Source organism: Mercenaria mercenaria, chromosome 2, assembly GCF_021730395.1.
Source record: "Mercenaria mercenaria strain notata chromosome 2, MADL_Memer_1, whole genome shotgun sequence".
NCBI lineage: Eukaryota > Metazoa > Mollusca > Bivalvia > Venerida > Veneridae > Mercenaria > Mercenaria mercenaria.
In genome coordinates, this window is record NC_069362.1 from 49,921,330 (window position 1) to 49,945,660 (window position 24,331).

General features: G+C 33.5%; 2 protein-coding genes across 3 annotated transcripts; both read right to left on the reverse strand.

Annotated features, from left to right (window-relative positions):
• Positions 1-2,018, reverse strand: LOC123562707 (uncharacterized). Its single transcript, XM_045355312.2, has 2 exons — positions 1,866-2,018; positions 1-1,406 (listed from the first exon to the last, which is right to left on the reverse strand). Exons 1-2 carry the CDS (start codon positions 1,868-1,870, stop codon positions 560-562), a joined length of 852 nt encoding a protein of 283 aa, XP_045211247.2. The 5' UTR covers positions 1,871-2,018; the 3' UTR covers positions 1-559.
• A 14,845-nt stretch (positions 2,019-16,863) lies between these two features.
• On the reverse strand, positions 16,864-23,560 carry LOC128555110 (uncharacterized). Of its 2 annotated transcripts, none has more exons than XM_053536563.1 (2): positions 23,469-23,560; positions 16,864-21,972 (listed from the first exon to the last, which is right to left on the reverse strand). In XM_053536563.1, exon 2 carries the CDS (start codon positions 21,906-21,908, stop codon positions 19,431-19,433), a length of 2,478 nt encoding a protein of 825 aa, XP_053392538.1. In that variant the 5' UTR covers positions 21,909-21,972; positions 23,469-23,560; the 3' UTR covers positions 16,864-19,430. The 2 variants fall into 2 exon arrangements, with proteins under 2 accessions (XP_053392538.1, XP_053392537.1); XM_053536562.1 differs by lacking the exon at positions 23,469-23,560 and adding an exon at positions 22,599-22,924.
• Positions 23,561-24,331: the final 771 nt, after the last annotated feature.

The following is a 24,331-nucleotide window of genomic DNA, read 5'->3' on the forward strand; positions in this document are numbered from 1 at the left end:
AAAAGTTGTGCATGTATTGTAATATACGGCGACATTCAATCAAAATATTTCTTATTGTGAAAGTAAACATTTTTAGATATTGTTATTCTCCGTTCAAAAAGTAAAATATATAGCAATCCATAGATAGGAATGGTGCCACCAGCCAAACATTCAACTTAACAGTTGTTTATATACATAATTGCTGTAAACAAGCTACATACAATTGTCAATTTCATTTCTCTGCTCGCAAAACTTCTCTAACTGTGTATGACTATATATGACTAAATCCTTCCTTAGATCTATATTCTTTATTAATTTCAGATATTATTTATGTTGCTTATATTAGAGTATTTCTTCATTAAAAATCAGTCTTTTACATGCATTTACTTGTTTTTTATCTTACCTTTACTAGTATTATAAATAAACTCTATACGTTTCATGCTTTCGTTATACTTCCCATAGCATCCTTCACATTTTTGCTTAATATATCAACAGTTGCTTACTCTTAACAAATCTAGTTCTGAATAAATACAAGTAACAAAGAATTTTACTGAACAGAACACAATATAACATGGATTATTTACTCTTCAATATTTGCGATAAATCTTTCTGTGTAACTGAAAAAATCTTTAGCGCCTTGTTTCGCCTCTCTCCAATCTTTAGATTTAACCATTTTCATCAATTTTTCCGAAAACTCATTTCTTTGCTCACTGTTGAAGAAGTCGAGTAAGTAACTGAACTCATCGAAACCGTTTGCAATTTTTTTTAAACCACGTAAGATTTGGTAATCAATTTCTTCTCTTTCTTTTCTTTTATCGAGATCATCGTCGTCTAGCAAATACTGAAACTTGCGAGACTTTTTAAGGCAAAGGACGTCGTGGAGTAGCCAGTCCCAAGTCTCTGTACTGAATACATTTAGTTTTATGTCATTTTGGAGTAATTTAACAAGCCCTGGTATACAATTTTTTTTCAACGTGGATCTTTGACAGCCGTAAAAGTTAGCAAATGTTATTTTTAATCTGATACGAACACCTTTCTTTTCAAGGCCCTTTTTCAAACTAATCAGTATTTCGGAACATTCATTGCATGGTGAGTAATTTATTGCCACCTCAATTTCACATTTTCTAATACTGGTGTTTCTTTCATTTTCTATTTCTTCTATTTTACTACCAATGTCTTCAATCATAGATACCTCTGCGTGCTTTTTCTTGTTGTCAAATATTTGGTTGGAAAACTTTTGCCAGCAGTCGACATCGCTATTTCCAGTTATTAAATTCCATTCAAGTTCCCTCTTCTTCTTCTTCTTCTTCTTCAATTGAAGCTCACACTTCACTAAACACTGTGCTGCTTTTGGCCACCTCTGTCCATTCTCCGAATATTTGTATACAACACACCATTTCGTGCTTATGTCGTCTGCACCTATTAACCTGTCACAAAAAATAAAGTTAAAGAACCAAGAAAGACCGGATTAGAAATGGTAGTTATAGAAAGATGTTGCCTTATTGTGTGATGGTTGGTTTTAAGAGTCAATACTGAAGTTTATCAAGAAAAATATCGAAATTTTCTTTTTGCTACTACAAATTCAAAACGATTTAATCATCTCGATATCATAATATCTAAAAAAAAAATCCAACCACGATAAATACAATAAAATATGTTTCGGGATAGTTCGACCTATCAGAAGCCGACTAGAGAACCTCTAAATATTGTGACAAGACTATGAAAACGAAGACAATATAACATGTAAAAAAAATTTGACCATAAAACAGAGAAAACTTAACCAAGACACAGGAAGTAATTTTCAATATGAAAGGAGGTCAAACAGCTAAGAAGTTGAAATTACAGTTTGAAAAAATAAACGAAAATACAAAATTATATATACGTACGACATTAATATTCCCGTGAAGCATCAGTTTACCAAATAAACAAAGAAAAAAACTTTGTCTTCCTTCTTAACTCAAAACTTTTACTTGGTATTGCGTAATACATAAATGATTAGTAATCCCTAGTTTCATGTCTGTTTATAATAAACAAATCGTATCGATCAAAGTAGGTTTTTAAAGCATGTGTTTACCTACATAATTTCTAAATATGGCACAGAAGTGCAGTGAAACTTTCAATATAGAATAATAGTTCAGATTATATATCAAAAGTTTATTTTATAGCGGTATCTCTTTAGTATGAGAGACATCTGTATTCTTTGACAGTATCTCTGTTTTGTGAGTGATAGCTCTTTTTCTAGGGAGAAATCTTCCTTTGTAATATCATTCAGGCTTAGACTGATAGCTAAGTTTACTATATAGACTCTTAAATGAAGGTATTTGTCCGAAAATAAGTGCTCTCTCTCTCTCTCTCTCTCTCTCTCTCTCTCGTTACGTGATGTTACTGTTTAACAATCAAACAGAGCTATCATTTAAATTGAATGAGATATGTATTCTCTTTTAACACATAAAATAGCTCTTTTTCTAATTCTATCGACGGGAATAATAACAACCGCTCCCTACGCATTGATGTCCGCGGAAGCAAATTACTTTGGGCGTTTCTGACTGGTCAATGATTTGATTCGTATTGGGATTAGTAATGTTTCTTTTTGTAACGTGACTTTTTCTGCCTTATCGTTTGAAAAAAATACTGTTTGCACTCTGCATTTCCAGGCATTTATTTTTTTCAAATAAAATGCTAGCATTTTGCCTAGAGAGCTAGCTTTAAAACACTGCCAGCTCTTTACGTCAGCTACTATCTCTTCAATAAAAGAGAGCTCTGCTACTTTTCAAACATAAAGAGACTTTTTTTACGAAAATAGTCTTCTAAACAGCCTTTATGAAGATATATAATTATATATTCATGTACTCAGTGATTAAATAGTAAAACATCTTGCAGTATGCGAACGCCTGCTGACTCAGTTTACTTTAATAATTAAATAACTTCACATGACATGTCTTGACAAAGTTATACAGATGACTAAATAAACAATATTTGGTGAATTCCAAGATGCAGTTAGACTTTCTCCATAACCGTTGCGCCAAGCAAGGGAGCTTCTGGTACCATTTTTCACGTCTTTGGTTTAACGCGGCCGGGGATCGATCCCTAGACCTCCCGCACTCGAAGCGGAATTTTCTTTTATAATACTAGTTCTGACGAAGAAATTTTCAAAGAGTCTATGGTATAAAAAACGGGGAAGTAGTAATACATCTGCGGAGAGAGATTGCAAAAGACAAAATATAACAAAAATCAGTCTTTGAGCGAAAGCTGAGCATAACAGTATCTTCTACAGAATCAAGCTCGGTCCTGAAATGGAAACCTACGTGTATATCAATTCCATGAAATAGATCACCCACTAATGCAAAGAAAACACAAATATTGTCACTTGATACAAATAGATTTGCATCTCCGGAATCGTTTGATTGCGTGAACAGAACGACTTTATTTTATTTAAGATCTGATGTTCATAAAGGCCTATGGGATCTTTTTTCTGTTTTCTTTAACTTAATGTCGATGCAAAGTATATATATTAGATAATATAACATTTACACATTTTCCGGACGCAGCTCCAATCAGCAACACAAATGTAATTCTAAACAGAACTAAATGACTCTGGAGATCCGGTAAATAACCCTTCTATGAGATATTTCATCAAATGACTTATAAAATATCCATCACTGTTAATCTTGATAATTTCTTTATTTTTTCAAAATTGTCTTTAGTTTGATAAGACTTTCAGAATGCAGATTTTGTTGTTATTTCATATGTATGCTAGTTTTTTGGGGGTTTTTTATTATGAAAGGCGGATGGACCATATTCTGAAGAGCTTTTAAAAGGGATGTGACTTTGGCCGTTTAAGCAGTGTAAAATACCGATTTGTAAATTTATTCCTGTCTTTGCATCTCCCACATCTTTTACACACACGGTTTCGGCAAGATAAAATAATTTCGTTTTTATAAATGTCTTTCTATTTTTTCATTGTGTAGGCAGACCCCGGGCGCATTATTTGCATTATTTCACCGAACTTCCGTAAGCTAGCTGGACGGCTTCCTCAAACGAAGAATTCTACGCTCAAAGTAATGGTTCGAACACACATCGGTGAGTTGCAAGTGATTTGAAGTCAGTGACCATAACTACTCGGCCATGGAGGCCTCTTTGTTTAGCTAATTCAGATAATAGAGTTATGTTCCCCTTGAAAATGAATGAAAAAAAGTATTAATGAAGTTGGAATATATCACAAAAACACAGAAAGTTTTGATAAACGAACAGCTTTACCAGCAACCTATCTGACCATTACACGTTCTACCGCACGATGGGTCTCAATTTTTTTTCAAAAAATTGATATACGACTTGTAAAGAAACAAAAATGAAGAAAATTGCTGAAAACTAAGTTCCGACAACTTATGTGAAGTTTCAGCACTGGGATATAATTGCAAAAGCATCCAAACGAAGATATTGTCTGAAAGTGTCCCTTTATGCAGTCCTTTTCTGGAATTCAATGTATACTTAGTCAACTGACAACTGTTTTATCGAGTAATACATATACATGCTTTATATGCTGTTTTATTTCCATGTAAAACAACCCTTTCTTTTTTATGATTTAGGGTTGTTTAAATTCTCAACATGTAAAGCTAAGCGTTCATTGTGAGTCTACCGAGATAGGAATTCTTAAACCTGCTTTCAAATTTTGGTTGCGGTGGCATAAATATTCATGAATTGAAATTTTCTTACCTCGAGCAGATGCTACATATCATTCTACATAACATGGAAGGTTTCAATTTCTTGGTGGCGAGGGACAAGTGACTCGAAATCAGCGACCCTTAACAACTCGGCTTTGGAGATTACTAAAGTCAACAAAAAGTAGAATTCAAAGTGTAAACATAGAGCATTTGGATCTAGCATGAGCTGAACTGACACTTTTTTGGCTTGATGTTAAATCAGATTTAAACCTTTCCTACTTTGATATCCAGCAATTTTATTTTATGACATAAAATGTTGTGGTTAGAGCTGAGGATATAGTCATATTTCGAAAGAGGTAATCGAGCGTGTTCTTTCCTCTGGCATATATTTCACCGTTTCACAATGAAAAAGCAGTTAATAACAGGGAACGCATAATATAAAACGCTAAATAACAACTCAAGAAGACAAAATAGGATATAAAGTGGCAAGCAAACGAAACTTGAAATAACTGAAACAAACACACTATTCAATCTATGAGTCATTGTTGGGAATATTACATTTTTCCATCTTCGGTAGAACAACTTGAGTGACTGACTCCAGAACTGAAAATGCAGTAACATAAATATTTGAGCAAGAAAGAGTTTGTGCAGTTCTTTATATCCTGTTTGATGCCTAACATTTATTCCAGATAACTTTTCCTTTTAGTGGCATTCTAACCATAAACACCAACTTCTTAATGCGTGCCGGAATACCGATACTAACAAAATCTTCTAAATTTGAAGGAAAAACAATCAAAAGACAGCCGAATGAAAAATATATTACAAGTGCAACAACTGGACCCCCGAAAATATACAAAAAATGTTTTCTTGCCTCGTTCGGTCCCGCTAAAAGTGAGCTAAATCCTATAAGAGCGCCTTTGTGTACTGCTTCTATCAAAATGTCCTTGACATATTTAAAATCAATTAAAACACGTATGATGGAAAGTGTTATGGGTAGGATGATTATCATTATTCGCAAAACACGTGACAATATTGGTCCGCTAAGGTCACAACTATAAAAAGGTGAACACAACGTAGATAAGACTGTGATAGGACTAGAACCTTTTAAGGTAATGTAGAGATATTTATTTTTCCTATTCCCATCTTCGTTGCTGAACTCAGTTGTTTCAGTAAATGTATCCATGGATAAGGTGACATTTCTTTCCTTTTTAAGTCTTTTCGATACTGCCTTAATTTTCATTCCAATTTTTGTCAACAAAAGTGGATAGAATGCAAAACAAATATTCCCAGTTATGATCGGAAGCATCCACCAGAGTTCGCCATAATGATACTCTTCCTTGTCACATTCAACTCTTCGCGTCTTCTTCGTGTAATCAATCAGAAATTTGCAACATCTATATTCCATTGTTTGAAATGTACATATCGAATTTTTGCATGCGTCATAGAGAAACCAAGACTGTATGAAGGACCTTCCATAATAACACCAATAGCTAGAATTGTAAATATCGTACCGTGAAGCTATTTCTGACGTCATGTTTCCAAAAGCATTCCCAATTAATAAATCTGTTTCATACAAGCCAATTGTCAGATCACTACATGCGCCTGTTTTCTTGATATCAACAGGCAACTTTTTTCTGAGGGTATGAGCCCACAGTAACCCAAATGACAAACAAAGTCTTCTGGTAGGTATAGATACTGATGTGCCCCATCCTCTCCTTTATATGTCCAGATCCAGTCATTCTTGGCAAAAACAGTTTGTGTTTCATTTACACTGAAATTTACAAAATTCAGTCTAAAATGAACAAAGTTGTAACGGTATTTTAAGATTTCGTGAGTAAACTGATTTTTCGACTCGCCAGTCACTTGAAGTGTACATGGTTCCGTCTTTAAATCATCATGTGTCTCAACTACCATAACACTTGAGTGATCGACAGCTGTTAGGTTTTTCATCAGACGATTTATTTCCGTTTCATCTGTTTGGTATTTTTCTTCGAAAGGTGAAAGGACTCTACTTGAATCATGAAAGTAAATATAAAGTAGAACGAAGCTTGCATCTTGAATACATGAGGCGTTGACATTCCGTATCTTCTTTCGTAAAACAATGATCTTCTCGCTAATCTGTAATCAAAATGAATATTTTATATTAAATTTTTGATTATCCCCTTTAATTATATTCATATACTAACTGTACGGTTTTAAAGAAACTAATGTTCAATCACAGGGTGACCTTCTATTAGATAAAAAGTTACCGGATGTTTATTTTTATACCTATCATTTGACAATTAAACAGAACATTTTTTATGAATAATAACTGTAAATGAACTGACGGCATGTTTGTTTGTTTATTTGGACAAGTTATAGAAAATTAGCTAAAATCAAGTTTTGCATGGTCTGCATTATCAAAATAAACATCCGCTTTATTTTCTTGAAACGTTTTCAGTCAAATGTGTTTTTATTCAAAATATGAAACGTTTAGTTTAGTGTGTAATTGTCATAGTTTTCTTGTATCCTAAATTCTCCGCCAATATTCCTATTCTTTGCCTTGTAAATTATGAGAAAAACCAAATTGCAGCTTAAAATGTTTTCTGAACATCATTAATGTATGTGAAGATATTTGAAAGACAAAAGTTGTTTGATTTAAATATATTTTATTACCTCTTTACATGTTGCAAGCTACGTTTATCAAAAGCAAAAGAAATAAACTAAAAGTTATGTTATTACCTGATTTTACTCTATCCCTTTCTTAATCTTGACAGGAAATTATGGCAGTGTCAGTAAATTTGTAAAAAAAAAAAATCTTCCGGTTGTAATATTACCTGCAAACGATGTTGATTGGTAGCTATAACTAAAGATATTACAAAAGGTGATTCATACTCGATTTAAAAGCTTTTTAGAAAGATTGCACTAATTTAAGATCAGTTGACTAACAATCGGGTCAGTTTTAAAACTAAAGTTATTATTTGTAACATATATAGAAGACGTTGGTCGATTTTACTTGGTCTATAATAGGTAAAGAAAAAAGAAATTTTGATGTTTCAACAGCAAAAGCTTTGATAAAAAGAATATAACATTTGTGTCTTTTCATAATGACTTTATTAAACGAGTTGAATAAAAGAATAAAATGCGAGCTCTGACGAGCATTTTATCAATTTTATTCAACGAATTAATGTCATCTATACAAATTGCGCTATTAATAATATAGTCTGATCTATTAGTAACAAAACGCCAAACTATTAAAATACATGTTTGGGAAATAAACATATATATGCCTCAAATCTACGAGGAACTCTAGGTGAACTCGCATGAATCAGGAATTAACAATTATTTAAATGGTCTACAAGAATGCATTGGTGTAGCCATGTGCTTGAATACCTTATCATCGATATATTTTATATAATCTAAATGGTCAATTAAATGGAGACGGCAAAAATTTGGACTGTTTGATCATTGATAATTCATCCCCGACGCTCATGACTCTTTCTGACAATTTCATTTTGTAATTAAAGGCCTTCGGCCCACAATACATATACATACAAGTAAAGACATGTAGCTGTGTACCCAGCATTTCAAAGAAAGACGACTTTCTTAGGTAATGCATATTTAACGATGTGAGTATTGTCCCTTTTACATTCACATCCATATTATTATATAAGTAAACAGTAATCAATGTATTCAGAACTATCTGTTTTAACAAAACATAAAAGTCGTTTACTGTATATGTGTACCAGTTGTACAGATATCGATTATGAATTGCATCAAATCTTGGACATTGGAAAAGTACATGAAATTCACATTCTACAACATTGATATGAATGTTTTCTACACAATATTGACAAATCTCTGCTTCTCGAGGGAATTTCATATGTCTGCCTGTTTCAATTGTAAACTTATGGTTTGAACATCTAAATTTCGCATAATTTATGCAATTTTATATTTTAAAGGTATATCAAGATGCAGGTATCGTTCAGTATTTAGTAATGTTTTAAATGTTTTATTGTGCTCACAGCGGTTTGAGCTATTAAGCGTTGTTTGAACATTTGAATAAACATACTGACATCGCCTATATCTTTTACAATCCAGACATATTCAAAGCCATATTTATACAGCATATTCTTTACTTTCGGAGCCCAACATACCCATCCTGCTTCATCTAGTGATTTTAGCACTTTATAATAATGTTTGGGGTATCTGTTGTCCGTCATTTTTAATAATTTGCACCAAAACCTGATACAAGTTGTAAAGTGTGTTATACATAAAAGGACGCGACCGCTTTCCCCGAGAGCAATAAAATTATTAGTAGTTTTATTTACACGAAGATGCTTCTTGCAAAAGCTGTTATGCACAGCCTCAATAATGTGAGAATAGTCATACCCCCATGGTTTCACTGCTGCATCAAAAATCTTGAACTAATCATTTGTAGGGAAATATCCAAATGGTTTATGATAGCGAATGATTCAGTATGGATTTCTGAGCTTGAGCAGCTAACTTATCCTGCGCAGAACTCCAAGCCAATCTGGACGTGAACAATAATCCCATATACTTATATACAGAAGTAGTATTAACTGTTTCCCCTCTGAAATACCATTTTTCATCATTTCTAAGTGTGCCACCGTTACGGAAGACAATAATTTCCGTCTTATCAAGATTTACCTCCATACCAGTATTTTGGCAAAACATATCTACATAGTTTAGCTGTTGCTGCAGTTTAACTGCTTTGTTTGTTGTTTGTTTGGGTTTAACGCCGTTTTCAACAGTATTCAGTATGTAACGGCGGGCAGTACCAACCATGTTCTATTCTGTACCATACAAACTTTCTCCGCAGTAACTGCAATCCCCACATGAATCAGAGTGAGACTAATGATTTCGACAATGTCGTTTATCAAGTCACGGAGAACATACGCCGCCGGATCGAACTCACGACCGCGATCCGTAGACGACGCTCTACTTGAGCTAGCGGCGGCTGCAGTTTAACTGCCGTTCAGAAGCTACATCATCAGCAAATAATAGACATATATCAGATACATTTAAATAAAGATCCTGACCCACAGTTTGCTCGTAATAGGGATGATAATAGTGTGATGATTGTTGAACTTGACTTATCCCCTTGTCTCGTTCCGGTATTACACAGAAAAAGCCTGTAGTTCCACCATTAACTGTCTTAACACAAGATTGCAGATTCCTATGCATAATCTTTGATAAATGGAGGAAATTACCATGGAGATCTTTCCTTCCTAGTGATTCGAACAGCTTACAGAGATTTATTTTATCAAAGGATTTACGGAAATCAACATATAAACAGTAAACACGGCCACCCTTTTTAGAAAGATATATCTGTACCATTGTTTGTAATGAAAGTAGATTGTTTACCGCAGAGTACCCATGTCGAAATCAAGCATGAGATTTATCAGTTTTACAGTTCAATTCTGCCCAGTCATAAAGTTGCTTATTTACAACTACGTCGGAATTCAGCCATTTTCCTACTGTATGCATTTTTAAACTCATTACGCTTATCTTTGTATGTTCTCAAATCATCATTTGAATTCGTCATACGAGTTCTTAGCTGCTTTAAGGTTATCACATTCCGCTCCCACTACGGAGGCTGGGAGCTGCGATAAGGTATACGACTAGAACGCATCTTACTTCCAGCTTCATACTAAATAGAAGTGATTGTCTGTATAGCTGTATCAATATCCTGAACTATATCATCTAAAAGTTTATCATTATGAACTTGTATCAATTCAGCAAATCGTGTCTGGAAATCTAGACTCTGTTCCTCCCTCCACCTAAATTTAGGTATTGGCATGATATTAGTATCAATAATCATTGGGTTATTCCCTACCTGAAGGAGACTTAAAGTTAATATACATGAAATGGGAAAATGATCTGAGTCATCACAATCTAGAACATTAAAACCCGACACCAATGGAAATAACTCACTAGAAGTAATCATATAATTCATAACACGGGCTCCATTATTCGCAAAGCAAGTAAAATTACCCCCCTTATCAACGTGCATTCTCTCATTTAAAATATGAACATCAAAAATGCCACACAGATTTGTTAGGGTTTTACCAAATTTATTTCCCCTTAAGTTATCTTTATTGTTACATGGAGAATCAAAATTCCTACCCTCATAGGCAACATCTCCAAAAATATAATCTAAATTATCAGATGGTATAAAATCTAGAAAATCTATTGTCCTAACATTTGTATCGCCTGACAAAAATAATAGTGTGTCTTGATATTCTAACTTTAAAGTTTCTAGATCCGATTGTATGCTTAAAATACAATTCTTCCCTAATTTATCATTATAAAAAGATGAGCCCTCAGGCGAAACATAATGAAAAGTACATAATGAAAAGTAACATTTCTTGCATTAAAAATGGAGGATAATCTAAAATATAATACCACACATTTGTTAAAGTTTTCAATAAAATTATCAAATTCTCCCTTAAATCTACTCTATGTTTCACATAGATAAATAATGTCGAATAAACACAAAAAGTCTTTAAGGTAACTATCATATGAGTATTTGTCTAAATGGAACTATTTATGTAGCGTATGAACATCTTTTTGATGTGATCAGGAACAAAATAAAGATTATATGATTTTCAGAATTATACCAACATCTCTGAAAGCGGGAAAACCTGCCCTGAAAACTGATGAATAAAAAGTAATGTCTCATAAAACAAATGGCTGGACGAAATCACATTTTTCTGGATTGTAAGTGAACAAACACGGCAGTGACTCATAGGGTTTTAACAATGAAATAGTTATCAGAAGCAGGACAATGAATTAGAGAGATACAGAACGCAACCATAAATATATATGTTCAATGGTCTATATACTTAACTGTAACACATGTGAGATATGTCACAGTAATAAACCATTCTTCAATAATTGTTACAAGAAGAACCAAAGTCACTGTGGATTAAGTTTCTTCCACCGGTCCTACAGATCATTTTTAAGTCCTTCTAGAGTCAAATTATGCCAGTAAATCTAAAGTTGTTGTCCCTGTGAAAATGTAAAATAATTAGTGCAAAGGTGAAGAGTAAATTTGTCTGTATTTCATTAAATAACTACATTTTTAATTCTCTTCACAAGTTTTATATCATATATTGTCCTGGCCAAAATTCGAAATACAAAAAATAGATAGTTCAAATCTAAGTCGAGATAGAGGTTGGGTTTTTACACTTTGAATTTCATTTCATTGCCTTTTATCATGTTTAAGTTTATTTGCACATCAAGGAAGATGAACAAAAAGTATTAAGGACACAATTTTGATAATTGCTTCACAGTTGTAAGTAAATGCATAAAACTTAAACACCAGGCCTTGTGTTCACAAAACATTTTCAGTCTCAGCTGAGTTTGATAATGAAACTGTATATGTCATTTATATCTAAATAACATGTTTAAAACTAAATTTTAAGTTAATAACTATTTTCAAATGCCTATCCACTATTGATGGTCAGTGTCAAGTGGTATTTACCCTTGACGACTCGGTAAAATTGATATTAAAATTTCAAACTCAAACTCAGCTGAGACCGAAAATGTTTTGTGAACACGGAGCCTGGAACTCGAAACATCGAAACACTTCATGTTAATCACAAGGATGACTATAAAGAATTTTTAAGCCTCTTTAATGCTGTATTTCACGTTTTCACAAAAATCAGTAACCATGATTGTCTAGCGTAACTCATAAAGTATCTTAATGTGACAGCCATGGCCATTGCAACTATAGAGCAACCGGGTCATTTCCTCGGTCAATTTTCCTTATCTTCTGTCTGGTGATTTTTCTGTCTCATTGAATCGGATCGTTATTATTCTGGCCTTATTTTTGGTCTCGGGTTTGTTTGCCTTAGCTGTATGAATTACCAGCCGTTCTTGAAGAATCTGATCTCGGTTTATAAAGTATTTTTCGAATAGATTTACTATAAAAAATATGGAACAAATTATAACATATACCTACGACGGCACAACTGTGTGGTGTATGTGAAATATGTTAGTATCGTACTTCGATCAGTCAGATTAGTGTTTTCAATATTCCCCGGCAGCATCTGAAAATATCAGTCAGTAATGTAGAGGTCACTCACAGGCGTGCAACGTGGCACACTCAGTTACACTGCTGATTGCTGACTAACATTTGCAATCAAAACCTGAAATTAAAAAATGTAAAAGATCGAAAGAAGCAATGAAACAGATCAGGCGAGGGTATGAGACTTATGCCAATATTTGCGCATATATTAATAAACTGTATTTTTGTACATTTGTAAATTTCAAAAGAAAATGCAGGACCGTAGCTGGGCCAATTTGTTTTATCTTAAACACCACATACCTCAATAAAAGCTGTTACAAATCATTGCACACATTATTTAGATTGCATCTATTTCGGACTCCTACTTACGAGGACATGTTTTGAAGAAATATCAGATATTGACGTTGAATTAAGATGTTCCACCTTTTAATGTTATTTATTAGCTAGTTTACATTTCTGTTGCATATGCATATCTGGAACTCTGGGATACAATCAAAATGTCAAAAATGTACTTGAATATAGATTTTAAATCTGCCTAATGCAGATTTTGATACTCTTAGGCCATAATTGTCATTCAAATAATAATTTCTAGTGTAGACGCGCGCTTTTATTTCACGGTAAATGTTCACCTTGCTCAAATGTAGATAAAACCATGCTGGTTTATATCAAAACATGTGTTACCACTATTACAAAATGTGGATGTTAGGTAAACATAATTTTATATCCGTTCATGATCCTTTTACGATTAAGACACGTCAGTAAAGAAATTTTAGTAATCTTCAAAAGATTTATCAAAATTATATAATACTGAATCAAGTTTAGCGGGCGGTCAAAAATGTTTACTGTATTAAAATGACAGTACATGTTATCAGATACATTTGCGTCATAATCTAGACACTGTTTAATTAATACAAAAAGGATCTACAATACTATGAACAAAATGGTCCGATGAAACTGCTTTTAAAGGTAAATAGCAAAACGAGTGCCTGTACGAGTCTGTTTGCCTTTATAGTTTGATTGGATCTCATTACTTGTTAATATGGACATAGGTTGCAGTGTCATTGCATTTTTAGAACAAAATGATAAAAAAGATTTTTGATACCTGCGTTGGAATAATATTGACAGACAGAAATCTTAAAACTGTAAGTGTAAGGAAATTCAAAAGATTGCAGGACAAAAAAAAAACAACAACGTCTTATATCAACTGGCGATGTAGTTACTTTTATTCTAAGAAGAGTAGTGGAATACGTTTCCTGTCAAATTCTTCGATAGAAATTATAGCAAAACGCATTCGGTCAAATGTGTTGAACCTAATGATGACTTCTTGTTACATGTTTACACTTCCCATTCTTTAAAAATTATACGAGTACTTTATACGAATAAAAATTCATATATTTATCATACTAGAAAAACTATACTCGTGTAATACACTAAGTCTTATAGCTTTAAATATATCCATAATGTCCGTCTCAAACAAATCATGTCATACACAAAAAATACCAGTGTTTACTTTGATCTTTCTTAATAAGTTTCAAATAAGCGCCAGTATTGTGGTACCTTCCAAGGATGAGGGTCAAAGGTGTTGCCCATAATTATATCAAAACAAGATCTTAGAATTTTTCATTCGGAACAATAGAACAGTCAGTTTGGAATGTTTCTTGATTGTCTATTTAAGGCAGGTGGCTGCTTAATTAATACCTGTAGGTGACCGCTAAGGCAGGATATACTGTATACCTCTATCAAATTTCAACATTAAATGTGTGCAAAAAGTCTCATTGAATTTTCATTTCATCTTACACCTCATCCCCTCATCCTTCAAATTTTATTTATCGTATTACTTTTTTTATATTTCTATTGTAAAAAGATGAGGTATGCTTGTGCGTATGTTAATATGCTGAGCTATGTGCCTGTCAGGCCAGTCGCTTTTACAAGAAGCTACAAGTTCTCTATCCATTCCCAGAATCTTTAACCGTGGGGAGATTCAACTGACCCACACAAACGGAAGAGGATTCCCTTTGTCACATCATCCCGCTGAGTAGCTTCGGAACTGGTTGCTCTACGCCCTGACTCCCCTATATATGTAATGAAATAGGCCTGTTAAAACCCACCAAATAGTTATTTCCAAACATTAACAAGAGTTGCATTTTTCATTTCGTGTAACATTCGGATCCCGAATTGAAAATCGTCATTTCATAAGATTCAAGATAAAGCGATGAGTTCGTTGGTGCCAAAAGCAAAATCATTTTTAACTTAATGACTTATCATTTACTTAAAGTTTATATGTATTTCTTCTTTATCAAAATGCCATCGATGGACAACGGGTGGTGCGGTTATTTTCACTTATCTTGAAGAATATTAAGCGCGAAAATGCTGCTGAAGCGTCATGTGCAGACGATAGGTAATTCCGTGTGGACATGCTGTATTGTTTCAATTGATGAAACTTCAGTTATGCTGTTATCATTGATTGATATGTATTTGAATGTTCTTTTCAATCTAGTGAAGTTTTATTTTAATTTTACGTCGCAAACAATTTATAAAAACAGATTCTGCTGTTATCTTGTGTTTAACATCCACCACTGGCAAGAGAACAAAGATTTGTTTAGTTGTCACTTGTTGCAAATAGATTTGCATCTCCGGAATCGTTTGACTGCGTGAGCAGAACGACTTTATGTTATTCAAGACCTGATGTTCATACAGGCTTATGGGATCTTTTTTCTCTCTATATAGTAGATAATATAACATTTCCACTTTTTTGGACGCAGCTCCAGTCAGCAACACAGATGTAATTCTTAGCAGAACTAAATGACTTGACGTCCGGTTAATGATCCCTCCATGCGATTTTTCGTCAAATGACTTAAAAAAATATTTATCACTGTTCCATAATTCTTGATAACTTTTTTATTTCTTTTAAAAGTTTCTTTGGTTTGTCAACGGACTTTCAGAATGCAGATTTTGTTGTTATTTCACTTGTCTGCTAGTCTTTTTATGAAATACTCATTTCTCACACACTGATCTAATACCTGTTGAATAAACATAGTTTCAGTGAAAGGATTAACTTCTCAAGCATAAATTATTCGACGATCGAAATTTCAAAAACATGCTATAACTCTATTACATATCCTAATAATATACTAGTCATTTTTAAAGTCTGACCACGTTATATCAAAGACGTAACAAATGCTAATTACGTCGCTTGGCACTCAACTGTAATAGGGTACTAGTAGAGCTAGATCTACTTAGCCCGGTATTATTCTTAAGAATAATAATATTTCAAATGGCAATACAGAAGATTCTCTCTATCAAGGGCACCCAGCGGTCTGGCCTTAATAGTGGTTTGGCCTTAATAGTGAATTTGAGATTTCGCGTGTTACTGACCGGTGTATACATAAAGGTTCATTTTTCGTTTTGCCAAAATCATTACTTTGGGATATCATGATGTATCTTTAGAACACTGAACTGAGTTTACTTTTGAAATAGATATAGATATGCTCGCGCTTTTTGAAAGACGGATGTGCCATATCCTGAAGAGCTTTGAAAAGGGATGTGACGTCGGTTGTTTAGTGGGTGTAAAAAAACAACATTTGGTAAGTTATTCCTGTCTTTGCATCTCCCACATGTATCTTTTACACACACGGTTTCGGCAAGATAAAGTTACTTCGTTTTTGTGAATGTTTGCAGAAAAATATGCAATCTAAGCATGTTTCGGTAACAAGTTAACTGCAGGCAACACTCAGTTAATTTATTCTTTTTTTTAAACTTTCTCAAAATAAAACGAAGAAAGGAAACAACACGTCAAAACTAGGGCAAAGTTAAATTACTTTTATTGATCTACCGGTTTCGGTCAGTTAGACCTTCATCATTCTTTTTTTGTTGGGTTTAACGACACACCGACAGTTATAGGTCCTTTGGCGACTTTCTAGCTTTTCATTGACCTTACGTAAGCTAGCTGGACGGCTTTCACAAACGAAGAATTCTACGCCCAAAGTGAGGTTCGAACCCACATCGGTGAGTGGCAAGTGATTTGAAGTCATTGACCACCATAACTACGCGGCCACAGGGGCCTCTTTATTAGTTAATTCAGTGAATATAGTTATGTTTCCCTTAAAAATGAATGAAAAAAAAAAACTGGTACTAAAAACTAGCAACTTCTATTTTTAATGTGTAGGAGTATATCAATAAACACAGAAATAGTTGATAATACAAACAACAGCTTTATTAACAACCTTTACATGTTCTACCGCACGATGGATCTCTAAATTCTCAAACAGATGTAATGTCATTTGTAAAGATATAAAAATAAACAATTGCTGAAAACTAAGTTCCGACAACTTATGTGAAGTTTCAGTACTGGGACATAATTACAAAAGCATCAAAATGAAGATATTGTCTGAAATTGTCACTTTCTGCAGTCCTTTTCTGGAATTCATTGTATATTTCAATCAACTGACAACTGTTTTGTCGAGTAATATACATGTTTTATATACTGTTTGTTTTCATGTGCTACAATCCTTTCTTTTTATGATTTGGTGTTGTTTGAATAGATTTTCTCAAAATGTAAAGCTAACCGTTAATTGTAGGTCCAACGAGATTGGAATTCTTAAACCTGCTTTCAATTTTAGGTTGCGGTGGCATAAATATTCATGTATTGACCTTTTCTTATCTCGAGCAGGTGCGCTGAAAACAGTTTAAAAAACTTTTAGATTTTAATGACATTTACCAGTGTCGTTCTTAAATAATGACAATCGCGCTTTTCCGTAGAAGTTTGACAGACGAAAATACATGAATTATTCTTTTAAAATCCTGCAAAGTTGTAGTAAAAACTGTAGTACCGTTTTGGAGATATCTAGGTTTGTATCAGGTGTAGTCATATACACTAAGCAAAATACATGTAGCTATGAAACGCGAACAAAAGTCTTAATTTAGAGCGTACATTAAATTAAATTGTTCTTTAGAAATACCTTCAAGGAGAATATTCAGTGAACAACTGCATACTTCATATGGGAATTCTGCAGTATCAAAGAAAACTGTTTATAGGTAGAAACGAAAATTTAAGCTCGTCCTGGTAGGCCCAAAACAGCAGTGACGTCAAATAACATTGCTGCTGTAAGACGTCTGTCAATAGGGTCAAATGTGCTAGAAAAAGTTCTCAAACTTAAATGATATGATCGCACAATGTCACAGCGCCGAACAGGAGATGAGACCTAGATATACTTTTATGAGCCACAGTGTCGTGTTGACACCAGACAGTGGTGACCGAAGACCAGTAATTACAAACAGAACTAAAAAGGTTTTGTAATCCATCTTCTTTTACTCAGGGTGTACTGATCTACAACTTGCTATACTATCAGGAAAATTAGCCACTAGAAATATTTATACTGTAGAGACAAAGTAGAAAAAGCTGTTCAACGAAAACATCCAAGGACTGGTCTTCGAGGGCTCAAGTTGATCCATTACAACGCTGTGACTCACAAAGGTGCCATCGTTCAAAAGTTTCTGAGAGATAAAAAAGTGGTACAAAACAATCATCCCGCATATTCACCAGATCTAAATCTGAAAAAGATGCATGGATGTGGTATTTTTCATTTACTTAAGAACATACCTAGGAGAGACTACTCTTTAACGTTTACCTCAGTGCGGAAGTGCATGGAAATCAAGGGTGAATGGAATAACTTTTGAAGTCTGTGTACCACATTCCATCGTCTTTATCTTTAAAATGGCCATTGTATAGCTATGTATAATAAGAGTATTTTACTCTTTTATATTTACGTGTGAATGAGTCGTCTGTATCTTAAGTTAGCAAGAAGGGATAACTGTTATCTTTGGTTTGTTTGGTTGGAATATATTTACAAGAGAGTGATTCTACAGTAGATTTTCTTTGGTTTAACCTCACATCGGCACAATTATAGGTCATATGGTGCCTTTCAAGCTTTTGACGGTGGAGCAAGACCAATGTGGCCCACCGTGTATTATTTCAGGGAAGGGTAGGTAGGTGGGTACCTGCTTTGGCAGAAACTCCGACTTTCTGTAAGCCAGCTTGGTGGCTTCCCCATATGAAAAAGAATTTCAACGTTTCAAATTATTTGTGGCGAGTGGCAATTGACTCGCAATCAGCGACCCTTAACGACTCGGCCTCGGAGATTACTAAGTTCAACAAAAAGTAGAATTCAAAGTGTAACCATGGAGCATTTGGATCTAGCATGAGTTAAACTGACTCTTTTATGGCTTGACGTTAAATCAGATTTAAACCTTTCCCATTTTGATATCCAGCAATTTCATTTTATAACGTAAAAATGTTGTGGTTAGACGAGCTGAGATATAGTCATATTTCTAAAGAGGTTATTGAGTACGTACTTTCCTCTGCACTCATTTTAACTAAGACGCAAAAAGACCACGAGTTTTCTTTTATCATTTATATTACGTGATACATAACTACCAAATGAATTTATACATACAACAGATTTATAATAGTTTCAGCTTTGGTGACTACTATTTATGTCGCAATGAAGAATGTGTTTGTCAAGTTATACTTTTGAAATAAGCAAATTAATTGCCAACATTAAGATATGTACTACATTTAACATTGATTTTAAACAATTCGAACGAAGTACATTCTACCGCAGTGTCCGTTTACAAACTCATTTCAAATGAAAACGTTTGATCGTTTGATAAAACAGGTCAATATACAAAACGAGCTATCTATACGATTAATCAACATAGACTTTGTAATTTTTTTTCCATATTTTTAGTTCTAGTCTTTAACTCTCATCATTCATTTCTTCAGAACACGTGTCCCTAAAAGTGTTATATCCTGAATTTCTCGAACGTATGACAACTCTTTCAATGTCGTCAGATGTTCTGTCATTTCTGGTCCTGTTTCTAACGTACTCAGCAACAGTTCGGAATAACTTTTGTTGCATTTTTCTGCGTGTCCTATGCCTGTAGCTTTGCAAGCACATAACTTTTATTATCTTAGGTAAGGCACATATGAACAATACTGTAAAGACATGAGATATAAGAGATAACTCTTGGAATTTGTCGAAGGTTACGAGTAACTCAACTGATATTGTCAATAAGGTTATCACTGATGTAAATTTCAAAATAGTGATCAAAACTTGGTTTCTCCTTGGTAAATGTCTATCTACGATCATGTAGAAGAGGTCGCTTTTTATGCCATATTTGTTTCGAATATCTTTGATCTCTTTTTCATCCATGTCAGAGTCATCAATGTGTTTCAGCTGGAACCTTTCACAAGCTTCTATACTAAGTTTCAGAAGTTCTCTGTAGCTGTCGCCGAAAGCATTAAAACTTTCCGTTAGGTAATACAAAGCCATGCATACAAGGACCAAATATCCGTACGAAAGTTTAGGATACGCGATGATGCCACTGTAAGTGAACATTGCAATTTTGGACAAAAACCAAAACCCATCAAAGAAAATAATACAAAACATATACCAAGAGATGCAAAATAAAACCAACATTGGTAAAAATAGGACATATTGGAGACACCTCATAACGCATCCCCTGCCTTGGAAAAAAGACGTATAGTGAATCAGAAATGATTTCAACACAATGAAAAAGCAGTTAATAACTGGGAACGCATAGTATAAAACGCTAAATAACAATTCAAGAAGACAAAATAGGATATAAAGTGGCAAGCAAACAAAACTTGAAACAACTGAAGCAAACACACTATGCATTTTAAGAGTCATTGTTGAGAATATTACATTTTTCCATCTTAGGTAAAACAACTTGAGTGACTGACTCCAGAACTGAAAATGCAGTAACATAAATATTTGAGCTAGAAGGAGTTTGTGCAGTTCTTTATATCCTGTTTGATGCCTAACATTTATTCCAGATAACTTTTCCTTCAGTTTTAGTGGCATTCTAACCACAAACACAAACTTCTTAATCCGTGCCGGTATACCGATACTAACAAAATCTTCTAAATGTGAAGGAAAAACAATCAAAAGAAAGCCGAATGAAAAATAAATTGCAAGTGCAACAACAGGACCCCCGAAAATATACAAAAATTGTTTTCTTGCCTCGTTCGGTCCCGCTAAAAGTGAGCTAAATCCTATAAGAGCGCCTTTGCGTACTGCTTCTATCAAAATATCCTTGGCATATTTAAAATCAATTAAAACACGTATCATGGAAAGTGTTATGGGTAGGATGATTATCCATATTCGCAAAACACGTGACACTATTGGCCTGCTCAGATCCCAACCATAAAAAGGTGAACACAACGTAGATAAGACAGTGATAGGCCTAGAACCTTTTAAGGAAATGTAGAGATGTTTATTTTTCCTATTCCTGTCTTCGTTGCTGGATTCGGTTGTTTCAGCAAATGTATCCATAGATAAGGAAATATTTCTTTCCTTCTTAAGTCTTTTCGATACTGCCTTAATTTTCATTCCAATTGTTGTCAACAAAAGTGGATAGAATGCAAAACAAATATTCCCAGTTATGATCGGAAGCATCCACCAGAGTTCGCCATAATGATACTCTTCCTTGTCACACTCAACTCTTCGCGTCTTCTTCGTGTAATCAATCAGAAATTTGCAACATCTATATTCAATTGTTTGAAATGTACATATAGAATTCTTGCACGCGTCATAGAGAAACAAAGGCTGTATGAAGGACCTTCCATAATAACACCAAAAGCTAGAATTGAAAATATCGTACCGTGAAGCTATTTCAGACGTCATATTTCCCAATGCATTCCCAATTAATAAATCTGTTTCATACAATCCAATTGTCAGGTTACTACAGTCGCCTGTTTTCTTAATATCAACAGGCAACTTTTTTCTGAGGGTATGAGCCCACAGTAACCCAAATGACAAATAACCAAATTCTCCTGGTAGGTATAGGTACTGATGTGCCCCATTCTCTCCTTTATATGTCCAGATCCAGTCATTCTTGGCAATGACAGCTTGTGTTTCATTTACACTGAAATTAACAAAATTCAGTCTAAAATGAACAAAGTTGTAACGGTATTTTAAGATTTCGTGAGTAAACTGATTTGTCGACTCGCCAGTCACTTGAAGTGTACATGGTTCTGTCTTTAAATCACCACGTGTCTCAAATATCATAGCACTTGAGTGATTGGCAGCTGTTAGGTTATTCATCAGACGATTTATTTCCGTTTCGTCTGTTTGGTAGTTTTTCTTCGAAAGGTGAAAGGACTCTACTTGAATCATGAAAGTAAATATAAATATATAGGACGAAGCTTGCATCTTGAATAAATGAGGCGTTGACTTTCCGTATCTTCTTTCGTAAAACAACGAACTTCTCGCTAATCTGTAGACAAAATAAATGTTTTATATTAAAATTTTGATTATCCCCTTACGTTATACTCATATACTAACAGTACGCCTTTACAGAAACTTTCAAGTCTCCTTAAAACTAATGGTAATCAAAAGGTGACCTATTAAATAAAAAGTTACCGGATGTTTATTTTTATCACCATCATTTGAAAATTAAACAGAACATTTTTATGAATAATAACTGTAAATGAACTGACGGCATGTTCGTTTGTTTGTTTGGACAAGTTATAGAAAATTAGCTAAAAATTTGCATGGCCTGCATTATTAAAATAAACGTCCGCTTTATTTTCTTGAAACGTTTTCAGTCAAATGTGTTTTTATTCAAAAATGAAACGTTTAATTAAGTGTGTATTTGTAATATTCTTCATGTATCCTAAATTCCTAAATTCTCCATTAATATTCCTATTATTTGCCTTGTAAATTATGAGAAAAAAACAAATTGCGGCATCAAATGTTTTCTTGACATCATTAATTTATATGAAGATATTTAAAAACTATTCATTGATTTAAATATATTTTCATTTCTTCTTTACATGTTGCAAGCTACGTTTATCAAATGCAAAAAATGCAAAAGCAATTAACTAAAAGTTACGTCATTACCTGATTTTGTTCTATCCCTTTCTAGCTGACTTAAACAATTAAACAAAACAATCTTGATCTTGGCAGGAATTTATTCAAATACGAAAATGTAGTGTCAGTAAACTTATGCAATTATAATTATTTCCTCCCGGTAGTAAAATTATCTACAAACGATGTTGACTGGCAGCTGTAACTAAAAATATTACTCGAAACTGTAGTGTCAGTAAACTTATGCAATTATAATTATTTCCTCCCGGTAGTAAAATTAACTACAAACGATGTTGACTGGCAGCTGTAACTAAAAATATTACTAAAGATGATTCATTCTCGATTTAAAAGCTTGTTAGAAAGATTGATAATAAATCCTTTAAGGTCGGTGACTGACAATCATGTCAGTTTTAAAACTAATAACATCTCGAATCTCTTTTCTATAGGCAGGCTTAAACATAAACGTTTTACTTGATCGTCACGGTAACTGTATTTTTTCTTTCATTTTAGTTGCAGTAATGCTGTTAAGTTGGTATAACATAACAATCAAATGCATGAACTCTCGGTCAATGTCAAAAGGAAGTTATAATTCTTATTTTCTTAACATTCTTAATTTGACTTCTTCAATAGAGAGCTGAAGTGTTTTATTAAATATATCTGGATGGTCGGACGGAGATACAAATGGTATAAATTGATTCCAATACAACACTCCTCTACCAGTCCTGCCAGCGTACCTCAGCCACCGCCAACAACAAAATGGGTATCAACTTTTATCGAACATCAATAAAAATGAAAGTTTGTACTCGTCTTTCGTTTGAGTGAAGATTTTATGACAGCTGCTGTTGATACCACATGCATAAAGAATTTTCCATCTACTTCCTGAATTAAATGATCATGATTTACCTTCAGATGTATGTAATCGTTTATCTATCATCCAGTAGTTTCGTAAGATAATATATATATTCATATCCACAAATTTTACAAATTCTTGTACTACACTCAATGAGTATATGCATCGGTTGTTACAACAATGTCAGTATATATTGAAAACAAATCACTGATAACATATGGGCCGTTTCATTTGAGAAAACCTGTATTAACAGCAAAAAAAAAAAAAAATCAAAACTGAGATAACAAAATATTCATGAAGAACATTCTTTTTTCCCCTTTCAAATCTGAAAATTTGAAGTAATTATCTTCACTATTTCAAGAGTTACAAGGATTTTAGGTAAGTCAAAGAAGGCATTTTGAGGCGAGACGTTTATGAAAGCAGTAAAGCGTATCGCTCACTAAACATACGTTTGAATGTTAAGGAACAGTTCAGATTGATTTTACTGAAAAATTACTTAACTATATTATTTGGTTTTATCACGGGCTTTTTTTACACACCTCTATACATGTATTTTTATAATGCATTGATGCTTTGAAATAAATTTCCGTTGCCGTGACAACACAAATAACATTTACTGGTAAAATATGGTATAAATTGATTTCATTTCGATAACTATATAGCAACATATTTGTTTCCAGTTTCTGTATGAATATAAGAAAAAATGATGATTTTTAAAATTTTTAAAAGACTTATTATGGAACGGCCCACATACATATCGATCGATCAAAGTGATATATATCTCAAAACCTATATCTACACAGGTGATGAAATATAATAGTGAAAATAAATGAAACAAAAAGTAATGTCTCATAAAAACAAATGACTGGATGTAACTTTTCTTGATTTTAAGTAAACAAACTTAGAGTAGCTACAG